Genomic DNA, 13,140 nt, shown 5'->3' on the forward strand with positions numbered 1-13,140 from the left:
TTGGATGCAAAAAAAATCTGATTGGCTGTTTTGGTCTCCAATCAGCTCGAAATGACGAAATGCAATATCCCAGAATCCATTTTGTCCAAAACTCAAAGGAGGCAGTGGCGGGGGAACACAGAGTGGCGGAGTTTGAAATATTACTCTTTCTGGGTCACAAAATAAACTTTTAAGATATTTTCATGCGAGAATGGTGCTGTGTAAACTTCTAATATCTGCTCGATTTATCAAGACATCACATATCACATAAGTGCTCTGACGTTTTCGGAGATGCCTGTTACCCACCAGCTGACCGCATAGCTGGACTGGCCATTGGGCATACCAGACATTTGCCTGGTGGGCCGATGATGATTTTTCATTTTTATGTTTGTTTGTTTGTCTTTGTAACGGTATAAACAATGAAAGGTGGTGGATTAGCCAGTTGGTCACGATCAACTTTGGGCTGGACCAATTACAACACATCCATATTGAGGGGAAAAGGAACGCGACTCGTCCCAAACTTCAGCTAGAATGAAAAAGACACAAAGCTGGAGTTATTCTGTGTCTTTACACTGCACAGCTGCCTCTTCTTCTCTCATTCTCTCCCCACCCTCTCCTGTTGCTACTTCAATCATGAAACTGATCAATGATCAGCTGACGGTCTCTCTTGTTTGTTTATTGCCCACTTTGCGCCAGAAAGAGGAAATCAGCGGATGTTGCGCCAAACAACAGCAGTACGTTCAAGCTTGATCAGTTGTTGTTAGAATTTATTTAATATTACTTTCTAGTATCAGCTGATGTTTGCTGGAGCCACAGCTGTAAAAGCTGCTGGTCATGATATCGGTTTGGATATGTGGTGAGAGGGAAACATGAAAGTGATACAAATCATACATATATACCAACAAGACAGTGTACATCACTGTCACAACAGCGTTTCTTTTAGTTCAAAGGCTTTATGGTTTTTCCGATAATACCTGGTGGTGTAGTTGGTGATTTTTTGTCAGTTCAGCCTTATATATTATGTTTAACCCGAGTTCCCACCAGGTCAGCTGGTGGGTAACAGGCATCTCCGAAAACGTCAGAGCACATATGTGATGTCTTGATAAATCGAGCAGATATTAGAAGTTTACACAGCACCATTCTCGCATGAAAATATCTTAAAAGTTTATTTTGTGACCCAGAAAGAGTAATATTTCAAACTCCGCCACTCTGTGTTCCTCCGCCACTGCCTCGTTTGAGTTTTGGATGAAATGGATTCTGGGATATTGCATTTCGTCATTTCGAGCTGATTGGAGACCAAAACAGCCAATCAGATTTTTTTTGCATCCAAGTCTGTGATTGGCTGGTTTTGTGGCACAAATATAACGGTGTAGAGAAAGAGTTGAACGCTCACAGGCAGAAATGTTGAGAGCGCAAGCAACACATTACGAGCAAGCACAAGTGCAAAAACTGAGCGACAGGGGCTGCTGTTGTGTGTGTGTGTGGATAATAGCAAACACTGAAATACATTTTTTGCACGCAACAATGAATTTTGTTCACTCAAATTTAGCTTTTCTTCGCTCAAAATAAATTTCTCCTCAAAATGCAACACTTGTACCTGCAATTTTTTTTTTACGTGCACTCAGAATAGTGGCACAAAAATAACGCCATACTTTTCAGCCACACGTAGCGCTTTGCATTTAGGCCCAACTTTGGTCTTATCTGACCAGACCACCTTCTTCCACACGTTTGCTGTTTCCCTTTTATGTCTCCTGGCAAACTGCAAACGGGACTTTTTATGTCTGTCAACAATGGCTTTCTTCTTGTCACTCTTCTTTATAGTGCATGACTTACAGTTGTCCTGCAGACAGATTCTCCCACCTAAGCTGTGGATTTCTCCAGCTCCTCCAGAGTGACCGTGGGCCTCTTAGAAGCTTCTCTCACCAGTGCTCTCCTTGCTCGGTCCGTCAGTTTAGGTGGACGGCCATGTCTTGGTAGGTTTGCAGTTGTAGCATACTTTTTCCCATTTTGGATGATGGATTGAGCAGTGCTCCTGGAGATGTTCAAAGCTTGGGATATTTTTCTATAACCTAACTCTACTTTAAACCTATCTACAACTTTTATCTACATCAATGTATCATTTTCATACCAGTTAACAATTATGTACTACTTTGTGTTGGTCAGTCACTGACAATCTTAATCAAAAATATTTCAGTTTGTGGCTGTAAGGTGACAAAAAAGTATGTATGAATACTTCTTCAAGCACAGTAAAGAACCATAAACAACTTTTCTTTAAAAAAGGGGTTAATTTTCAATAAGTGACTGACAATCTGCAACTATGGCAGAAATAATACATTTCAGGTCACATGTGTGCAACAGCTGCTTCATTGACAATTTCAGAGGAAACATTTTCCAATGTACTTTAATCTTTTAGCAGATACACAATGAATAATCAATACAGGACACTTGATATATGTAAGAAAAAGTAATACAATTTTGTCTCTGAGTGCTGGTCAATAGCAAAATATACTTGATAAAAAAAAGAAAACAGAAAAAAAAGAAAGAACCGTAAGTAAATCAACAAAGTTTCACACTATATGATTGTCAAATTCAACAATGCATTTCTGAATTTTCTAAATAACTCTTAGTAACTTTTTTAGATTGACAAAATGTAACACATGAGCAGGTGGCTCATAGTGAAGAAATAATACACCCGTTTTATCTGCCTTGCTGTGTATCATTGTTTTTGTTGAGCCTCAGTGTTATTTTTAACTTTTCAAATCCAAGTATTAGAGAAAACAGATAAAATGTAAAATATTGACTTTCAAATTGATGCAAGCAAAAAGTATTTGACACTGTTAGTAAACTGTAAAAAGAAAACTATCAATTATTAATTTCTTTACTAGTTTATGTTTAAATCATATTTTGTTCTTTAGCTGTAAAATAAATGCAAGAATAATGCTAAAACATACCATGAAAAAACAAAAACAAAACCTTAAATCATCATCAAAGTGAACATTTTTCTCAGTAAAGGAATGAAATGTTAAAATTATAAAACAAAAATAGAAAATTAAAACCAGTTGGTTTATAAATTTTATGATGAAAAATAAACCGATAAACTCATCCAGTTTATCTCCTTATATACTTTCTGTTTGATGAACTCGCTTAACACATAAAAATCTGATAAATCCAACTTTCCACCACAGATAAATGGAAATAATCTCATATTGCAAATCAAATGTTTTCTTTAAATGAACACATTCAAGTCACTTTTATGCAAATGAACATTTACAGTTTTTTAACATGTAAGAAAAAATGGAAAATGTGCAGTTTTTGCACTAGTTTATCAATCTATCCTGTTGTTAATTCACACTAAAAGATTTTACTTTAAAACAAAAACAGTCATGAAAGAATGATATATAAAATATATCAAAGCTGTATATACTCTCAAGGTGAATACATGAGCAGCTCACTCATGATGTGCTTGAGTTTATTCTGCTTTGCTGTTTCATTGTTTTCACAGAGGTTAAAGGTAATTTCTAATCTTTCTCATAAACGAATCAAGAAAACATCAACAAGACCATAAACAAATAAAAGAGTTCAAAGAAGTAGTATAACTTAAAGTTAACTGATAAACTAAAATCTCTCTAAACCCATCCAATTCATCTCTCGATTATCTGCTGAACGCAACCAGGTTTAATACATGTCATGAAAATCTGATAAATCTAATTATTAAATTTAAAAAAAAAAACATAAAATGTAGCAAATGTCAACTTTTACATAAATGTAAATAAAAACTTAAAGCATTTTAAAATATAAGAAAAATAAAATATGTATGAAAAAGTGTAAAATGCTCAGTATACCATTCCCTTGCATATTTATGATTGAACCGTGCACATTCATTTACATTGGATTACAAGATTTTGCTTTTTTCTGTGTATCAATCACCTATTGCTTTAATTTCTTATTAGATGGAGAAATATTATTCACTCATTGCAGCATGATAATATTACTCTCTTTTTAATTCAACCCATTCACAAGAGAAGTAAAATATAATGAAAAATAAAATATTAAAATGTAAATATAGTTTTTTGTTGTTGAATTGAATTTCTAAAATAATTCCAAAAACAAATGAACAACACAACACATCCTATGATTATTACACCAATAAATGCAGAAAAAAATACCTTTGTTTACTTCTTTAGATAACTAATATCTCTCTATGCACTCATTCATTCATCAACTCCTGTTTGGCTGTGATGGTGTATTTCCAGGTCTCAATTATCTGAGACAGCTGCACATTTTCAGAGAAGTTTCCCTCCACGTAAGTAGGGACTTCTACTTCTTTACGATCCATGTAGGCACTGACCGCCTCCTTCAGACTGTCAGAAAGAAAGAAAATATAAATTTTAATACATTACTTTTACATTTGAGCAAATAATTATATAACTTAGCAGGAAAACAAAAAAATATTATAACAAATAAAGACATTCACACTTTTGGTATAGACAGAAAGGCCAAACGATGGGGCACTATACAGATATGAAAATGAATAAACAAGGCTTATCTGAAGACAGTAAAATATGCACAAAGTACTTGGACATTTTTAAGATTGATTGATTAATTGAAAATTAATTGGACAAACTAACATAGTTTTAAATATAAATATTGTTTTTAATACTTAGATGACAATATTTTGCTTCATTCAGACTAATCTATAACTTTATATGCATATCTTTGCATCTCTGAGATCACTCTTATATATCCATATTTTGGCTACATAGGATCATCTGCAGTGACTGTGAGGTTTAGGATGTAAATCTCTCTTCACACCTGCTAAGTCAGGGCCAAACAGAACATGGCATTACCAAACAAAAATCTGGTACTATACAACAGCTTTACCTCCATGATGGATTGTAGTCCTCAGTTGCTCGTGGGCGGCCCAGGCGCAACAAGAGGAACTCATGCATCTCAAGCAGCCACTGGTCCATGTTTCCAATGGACATGAATTGTTTCAGCTCAGTCTTGTTTTCCTCAGTCAGTGGCACCTGGTACTCGGCTGGATACCCCGAAAAGGGTTCCTTTTTAACAAGACATGCAGTCATGCATTTTGTATGTATACGGTAGATGGACTGACATATCTGGTCATAATGACCAAAGTGCTAACACAGGAGCTTAGGATCAAAACTTACAATTTATGTATCCTCAGTGAAAAACCACATGTGGTGTATAAACTTGAAATTTTATTTGTATCTGAAAACAAAACATACTGCAAAACTTACCCTTTTCAGTTGCAACATTTTTTCAGATCTGAGAGAGGACAGGACTTGCCACAGACAAACACAGTTCTGCAGTTCACATTTGCCAAAAGCCTGTAAAAAAGTGATCAACTTATAAACAGTTTGTTCTCTCTGGTCTTTGCTTTGTCATTAATACTGATTTTTGATATGGGAGGCTCAGAGTGAGAGAGTGTACATGTAATGACCTTCAGTATGTGCTGATTAATGTTTTGGTCCATCTTTAGTATTTCCTGAAGGTAAGTGACCAGTTTCATTTTGGGATCACCACCAGTCATTGAGAGATAACCCAGAAGCAGCTCCACAATCTTCAGTGCTTCACACACCTCGCTGTAGGAGTCCAGCTGTCTCGACACAGAGTTCCAGATCAAACGGGACAGAGCCGTCTGATAGAGAAACAAAGCAGTGAAGTCATAAAGCACTGAAAAGTAAATCATCCCAATATAACTGTGTAATGTGTGAGTAGATCTTTTATAGATGAATGTTAGGACAATTTTTCTTATTTGCTGTGACTATTCGGCCCGAAATATTTATGCGATTTGGTGATAAACAAAACATCAATCTGCTATACCTGTAATAACCATTTACAGATTATAGATAGTAAGTCCATTTATCAAGAATATCTCCCAAACAAATATTAGCACTTTTACTGTAAACTCAGTATGGGTCATATTACTTTACCTGTGGCACTTTTCCATGAACAGTTTTGAAAATGGTCTCATAGTCTCTCTCTTGCATATTGACCAGCGTGGGAATTCCCTTAATAAAACACAGGAGGTTAAGTGAAGCAGGGAAATATGTAAATATGATTTTAAACTAAGTAAGATCACATAGAACAGATACAAAACTTGAGTCAAATGCTGAAAATTTCCCACTGCAGTTAACCAACACCATAAAAACAAACTCCATAGTGCAGTGGTTTACAACTTTGCCTAACAAAAGATTCCTGGCTTTATTCTGGAAAAAGAATCCCTTGGAGGTTGTGTTGGGAAGGACTTATGATGTAAAACCCACATGTTGTAGCAGTGTGCTGTCATAAATAGTTGGAACAAACAGTAATAGCTTAGTCCTATTTGTGTTTGTACTGTATTTGCTTCTTGAGCCCCCCTGCCGTCTATTACGATAGAACTTCAACAGAAAATGAACTTCTTTGCAGTGGAGAGAAATCAAGAGTTTAAAACAACTGGAACTCTTAACTTCAGCCAAAGTTTGTGTAATTTTAGACGTGGGACACATGTTTTAAACAAACCAGGCTGTGGGGACTCACTGCGCGGGTAATGAGAGGTTTTCCCTGCAGAAAGCGGGTGAGGATCTGCTGTTGGATCCTGGGCAGGTCATACTCAGATATTGTCTCGTGGCCACGTTCCCAGCTGTACTGGCAGTTAGACAAAACCAGCGGAAGCAGATCCTTCTCCACATCATAGCTGATCACATGCTGCTCCATTAGCTCCAACAGACTCACTGTGTAGTCACTGCAGACATCACAATGTAGATATAAACTTTAATCTCCCCACATGTCTTTGCTCATGTTGGTCTAGAATGCAAGAAACTATTTTGATGAAGAAAATTTTTGTTGAGAGCAAAACTGAACTGTATTATATTTACAATATTTAATGTATCAATAGCATCGACTCAGTAATTGGTTATGTTGCTCTGGGTATCTATGTCAAGCTCCCAGGTGAAAGAAAGGATTTTTAATACTAACACCCCTGAATGATGCTCATTTGACTCATCTGTCCCTTTGTTTGAAGTTCAGGTAGAAGGATACCTGATACAGCTTGATTAAAAAAGCTACATAACCTGCTTTAAAAAAGTACCTGCTGTCCTCTCGTGTGTGACGGTCCACTGCATTCACCAACTCATTGTGGAGAGTCACCAGATAGCTGACCAGCCCTGTGGCACACAGGCCTGGACCCTGCCGACGGGGCAGGAGGTACTGCAAGTCACTGTCCAGGTCCAAATCCCTGCTGCAAAATTCTTCTGGAATTTTTATTTCATCTATAGTTTTGAAAGGACAGATAAATAATTCCTTATTTCAAATATAACAAAAATCTACATATGTGTTTATTAACTGTTCCATTTAACCACAAGAACAAAAAATAATAATAATATGTTTTCAGTAACTGGTCAGTGGTAGATCTTTTTCTATTATTTTGACCTCTATTGTATACAAAGTCATTTAGAATTAGAATTATGTTTGCTCTCGAAGGCAACTAAAATCAATCAAGAATTCCACTGTTCCCATTTTAAACCCAGTAAGGCAAAGTCAAATCAAGCTGATGTTGATAAAAATGTCCTGAAAAAAAAAATACAAAATAAAAGGAACAATAAAAGCTTTAACTGCACCAACAAATTATTTTGTTGTTCAGACAAAGGGTAGAATAAGTGCTTTACTTACTGCTGGTGACAGAAACTCTTAGCTGATTCCATGTTTTCAGGAAGGTCTCAATGTGTTTTTGATACCACTGCCTCATTTCTGAAACAACAAAAACATTTGTATGACATAACATGAAACAGAATAAAAATATTTCAGTTGCTTTGTCTGTGTAGCAAAAGCCAACTTTAAAGGATTTTGACTGTGATTTTCACATTTATTCAGAAATAGTACTGTAGATTAATCACGTCATTGTTCACATTTGGAGAGAGTTTAGGTCCATATAATCTGCACCTGTTTGCTGAGCAATGAATACTCCGATGGAGCCCACGATATCTTCAGTTGCATTTTGGTACTTTCTCACCAAACGTTTCTGCAGGTTTAGGATTTCTGGGAGGAATTTGATAAGCCGAAATTCTCTCTCCTGAAAAAGAAAAACACAAACCAATCGGCTGATAACAATGCTTCAACAGCACAGGCTGTGTATCTTTGGTTATTTTCAATTCTACCAGTGAGAATAATAACAAGCTTATTGAAACTTTTAAAAATTGCTTTTACATTTGAAATATAAAGATAATTAGTTATAGCATGGTGGTGCACTGATAAAAATGAAGGTTGTGGGAAAAGATAGACTATTCAATTCTATTTAATTTCTATTCTAGAAATGTGTGACAAAGAGCATTGTACCCATCCATCTCATAATATATGAGGGCAAATTTGACATTCGGTCTAAAGGTTTTAAAAAAAGAAAACTTTGCAATTATCCATAGTGCACACTGTTACCTCAAAGACAAAAAACAAAACAAACAAATAAAAAAAAACTCAGTCTGGTCAGTAATTCACGCATGGAATCGAGTAAATTTTTGACTGAATGGGTGAATTCTGATCAATCAAAGCTTTACATCTGTGAGACACACACCTTCTGCAGGAACCTCCAGAGCAGGGGGAGCTCCTCCTTTTGATCATTAGTCTCCATAATGTGTGTGAGGCTGAGCAGCGACAGCCTCTCCCTGCAGCTCCACACTGCTGAGCTGTCAACCTCAGAGCCCTGTTGCAGTGAGGTGAGGAAGCTAAAGTCATCACCGTGGATCGTCCTTATGATGAAGTTGGAAGATACACGTGAGTCATTTCTGATGGTTCCCTTTGCCTCTTGTAGGAGTTGGTCAAGATCCTGGACACAAAATATTGGTAAAGGTGATATAAGAGGTAAAGGTGATATTATATAGATAAGACTGAAAAGGGGTTCATGACAAAAAGGGTAAATACTGAGCTAACAAATTACCATCAGCTTTGGTGTCATAATATCTGTAGCCACAGTAGTCTCCCAGGTGGTTCTGGATTCTTTGGTAGTAAGGTGAGGGTCGATAGTAGCTAGAAGAAAAGTCAAAAAAGAATGGCAGACTCTTTCTAAGCTTAAATGGGATCACAATTTTAATCAAGTTCTTATGAAGTACTGACTTCCATTATTTCTTCCTGTCATTCTATATGTGACCATATTTGATGTCACAGTCGGACGGTCCTTCCGGACGACTCTGCTTGTGTGTATGTTTTCTGTGTGTGTGTTTGCTTCTCCCTCTCTCCCTCCCCGGTCCTCGGGCTGTTTACGGAAGTGCGCGCCGTGGGAGAGGCGTGTCCTGGCGACTGTCATCATTGGGAGTCCCTCTTCGCTGTTGCCGGCCACCTGCAGCTGATTACCTGACCAGCTGTTGGTAATCATTCCTCCCGGCTAGAAAGAGGTATTTAACCTGGAATTGCGGCGACAGTCGACGTGGGATTATTACTCTGAACTGATATAGTCCGTGCGAGCAACGTGAGTTTGTTATTCGGCGAGCGTGTGGCTAACAGTGGATTTTCCTTCTTCCTCCAGGAGGGGCGAGCGGAGAAGCGAGTTGGGGAGCACACACACCAAGGGAGTTACAACACGGAACGCACTGGGAGCAAGGGACGAGCACGATTGGGAAATTGCACTTTTGAGTGAATTGTTGGACTTGCCTGTCTGTTTCACTGTAAATAAACGCACTGTGTTTCTGTGAAAAAGAACCGCGCCTGGGTCCGTCTTTTCCGTGACATTTGACACATGTTCATGTGACTAAAGATTGGATACTTACTGGAACTGGCCCGTGGTAGCTCCTGCAGTGATTTAAGCACCAAGTGAACAGATGTTACGTTGTCGTCAGCTCCTTTTCCCAGTACCTGGGACAGATGCTCAAGATCCTTTGTTATGTGCAACCTGAGAAACGAACTGACATCCTCCACAGGTGGCTGGATTATCTGTTGGACAACCTGAACAAAGAGTGAGTGACAGCATCATTGTTAGATGTAATAAAACAAGCAACATCATTCATTGAGTTTTGTGGATTATTCATGAACAGCTTATGACTTAAGCTGCTTAGATATTGCCACTACTGTACAAAGTAACTCTCACTTCAGATACTTCATTTAAAAATGATTAGGATCCACAAAAATAGAGTAATTATGATCTGCTCACCTCAGGTTTCTCTGAGGCTCCCAGCATCATGGCCAAATGTGTAACCAACCTGACCAGAGTGAAGAGAGTCAGAGACATGTGTTTGGTGTCTAAAGCATCTGGGTTGTTTCTGCGTTCAGGGTCTCCCAGAATGTGACCGGGACGTGTTTGATCCCTAAAACAACAGATTTGAATCAGTAAGAAGAAGAGCTGGTATACTCCCAGTGCCACAGCTTTAATGGTAGAAAACACATTCACACATGCACATTTTTCTTTCTCTAAGTCTTTTCCAAGTCCAAATATGTGTTACTTTTCCAAGTGGAAGGTTTGCCATCACTGGATAAATATACAGAAAATGTCTGCAGTAGATTTTTTTTATAAATCAGCTGAAGCTACTTTACAGAGCAATTCAGTTATATCAAAGTCTTTGTTATCATCTAAAGACAAATGAGCAGTGCCTGAATTATCTTGTGCTTCCAATTTCTTCTTCTGATCATTTTCTTTGAGGATTTAATAAAGAGGCACGGTGTCAGTCTGTGCCTAAAAGTTGTGAACAGGAGTGTTTTTGTGGCTGGTCTCATGTATTTCTGTATTTGGAGTTTCATGGTGTTTAAATAAGTCATGCAAATGTGAATTACAGTCTGTGACACACAATTTATGGCTAGCTAGCTAGCTAGATATCTATCTATCTATCTATGGATATAAATTAACTAGGAACCAAGCTTTTAAGACCTGAGTTTCACTGTAACATTAAAGAAAGGTCTCCAAAAGTTGATTCTGTTAATCTGGATGTAGCGTCCAGATGAACAGAATCAACTTTTGGAATTTATTTTCCTGGATGATTGAGAATGCATCAAGACATTAAAGAAAGGTATTTAGTACATTAAATTTCTTGAAATTTAATGACACTCACTCATGCAACTGAACTTTTGTGAATCCAGGCACGACTGCGTAATGTTCTCCTCCAACTTCTTCACCACACTCCAGACATCGGCCTCTCTCAATGGGCATGCCGCACTACAGCGAAAGATGGCATAAATAGTACAATTATTAACAACATCATATTTGTAATCACTGTCATTAATATATTAACTGGAACGGAATAAAAATGGCTTACCATATCAACGCAGCATGGATGATTATTGGGACAGACTATGGGAAAAAAATCACTTGAGTTATTAAAACATAATATGCAGCACTCTGTGAAGTTATAGGCAAGTTTATGCAAAGTGCTCCTAGAACCAAGTCTTTTATATTACATCCTTCTTGCCATCTTGGTTACACATCTGTACACTCTTATTTTGAACCATTACCATTATTAACTTAAGTTAATGGTCACCTGGACATAGAATCTGCATGCATAAAACCATGAGCTAAATCCAATAAATAAGTCTGGTGACTTTGCCCCAAAATAAAATTAAAAAAGCTTTACATCCCCTATAAATGTCTTTGTATTTGTTGTTGCAGAATTCTTCAAAGGATTTCAATTTAGGGCTGTTTGTGTGAAAACCTAAATTACAACAAAGGATCATTTATAATTTTTTAGTTGCATATATAAAAGAAGTAATACTTACCATACCAAGTGAGCTGGCCCTCATAATTCATGGCTGCCTGGGCAACAGCTAAAATGTCATCAGGCATTGTGGGTATAAAAGCTCTCTGTAGGTTAAATGAAATGACAATCTAAGAAACTACACAAAGGTAACATAAATGTAATGTTGTTAAGTTAACAAGTCCACTGAGCAGTGGGTGACATCTTTATGACTACATCCACTTTTTACACATGATGTCCTGATGTTTACCTGCATATTTTCAGGAGACAGACCAAGATGCTTGAGTGGCATCAGCAGGTGATGATTCCCAGTGAGCAGCACAGCTGCCAGATGAATGATCAGCTCAGTGATGGTGTTCTCCATGATAGCACTACCAGGCTGAACAGTGAGCGCTCCCAACCTGTTGTAAACCAAGGCTGAGGCAAATCGTCTTACTTCTGCTTGATGGAGATACGTTGAGCCCTCGATGAGGTCATCAAATTCAAGACATTGCTTTAGGGAATATAGAAAACATGTAAGAAAAGCAATACAATTTCACCCTCAAAAACAGGAAGAATAATTGACGGAATAATTGCACTAATTTGTTAAACAGAGTGTCATATTTGTCAGGCTTTTGCCCCCTGGTAGGGTCTCCCATGGCAAATTGGTCCTGGGTGAGGGACCAGACAAAGAGCGATTCAGAAGACCCCTATGAAAAAAACACAGAGGGAACAGTTTACCCTGCCCGGGATAGGGTTACCGGGGCCCCGCCCTGGAGCCAGGCCCGGGGAGGGTGCCCGAGGGCGAGCGTCTGGTGGCCGGGCCTTAGTCCATGGGGCCCGGCCGGGCACAGCCCGAAGAGGAGACATGGGCCCATCCTCCCGCAGGCCCACCACCCGCAGGAGGCGCCATAGGGGTCGGGTGCATTGTGTGCCGGGTGGCGGCCAGGAGCGGAGGCCCTGGCGGACTGACCCCCGGCTGCCAAGACTGGCAATAGGGACATGGAATGTCACCTCTCTGGTGGGGAAGGAGCCTGAGTTAGTGCGTGAGGTTGAGAGGTACCGGCTAGATATAGTCGGGCTCACCTCTACGCACGGCTTGGGCTCTGGAACCAGTCTCCTGGAGAGGGGCTGGACTCTGTCTCAGTCTGGAGTTGCCCCTGGTGAGAGGCGGCGGGCTGGGGTGGGTATTCTAATATCCCCTTGGCTTGCTGCCGGTACGTTGGGGTTTTTCCCGGTGGACGAGAGGGTTTGTTCCCTGCGCCTTAGGGTCGGGGAACGGGTCCTGACTGTCATCTGCGCTTATGCGCCGAGTGGCAGTTCGGAGTACCCAGCCTTCTTAGAGTCCCTGGGGGGGGTGCTGGAAGGTGCTCCACCTGGAGACTCTGTTGTCCTGCTGGGAGACTTCAATGCTCACGTGGGTAACGACAGCGAGACCTGGAGGGGCGTGATTGGGAGGAACGGCCTCCCTGATCTGAACCCGAGCGGTGCTTTGTTATTGGACTTCTGTGCT

General features: G+C 39.1%; 1 protein-coding gene across 1 annotated transcript in view; it reads right to left on the bottom strand.

The window, feature by feature from the left end:
• Positions 1–4,027: 4,027 nt before the first annotated feature.
• The window catches only part of LOC148098617 (E3 ubiquitin-protein ligase rnf213-alpha-like), an 89,924-nt gene continuing 80,811 nt past the window's right edge, over positions 4,028–13,140 (bottom strand). Inside the window, exons 47-63 of the mRNA XM_087852878.1 lie at positions 11,899–12,141; positions 11,671–11,755; positions 11,214–11,248; positions 11,010–11,113; positions 10,118–10,271; positions 9,738–9,912; positions 8,912–9,000; positions 8,549–8,800; positions 7,924–8,053; positions 7,654–7,731; positions 7,073–7,253; positions 6,523–6,727; positions 5,937–6,014; positions 5,444–5,641; positions 5,241–5,330; positions 4,861–5,039; positions 4,028–4,340 (exon numbers count right to left, since the gene is read on the bottom strand). Coding sequence (XP_087709004.1) covers positions 4,187–4,340; positions 4,861–5,039; positions 5,241–5,330; positions 5,444–5,641; positions 5,937–6,014; positions 6,523–6,727; positions 7,073–7,253; positions 7,654–7,731; positions 7,924–8,053; positions 8,549–8,800; positions 8,912–9,000; positions 9,738–9,912; positions 10,118–10,271; positions 11,010–11,113; positions 11,214–11,248; positions 11,671–11,755; positions 11,899–12,141 — 2,430 coding nt within the window. The 3' untranslated portion in view covers positions 4,028–4,186. The remainder of the gene's footprint in view (positions 4,341–4,860; positions 5,040–5,240; positions 5,331–5,443; positions 5,642–5,936; positions 6,015–6,522; positions 6,728–7,072; positions 7,254–7,653; positions 7,732–7,923; positions 8,054–8,548; positions 8,801–8,911; positions 9,001–9,737; positions 9,913–10,117; positions 10,272–11,009; positions 11,114–11,213; positions 11,249–11,670; positions 11,756–11,898; positions 12,142–13,140) is intronic.

This window comes from Neolamprologus brichardi, chromosome 15 (genome assembly GCF_056152115.1).
Source record: "Neolamprologus brichardi isolate AB-2024 chromosome 15, ASM5615211v1, whole genome shotgun sequence".
Taxonomy (NCBI): Eukaryota; Metazoa; Chordata; class Actinopteri; order Cichliformes; family Cichlidae; genus Neolamprologus; species Neolamprologus brichardi.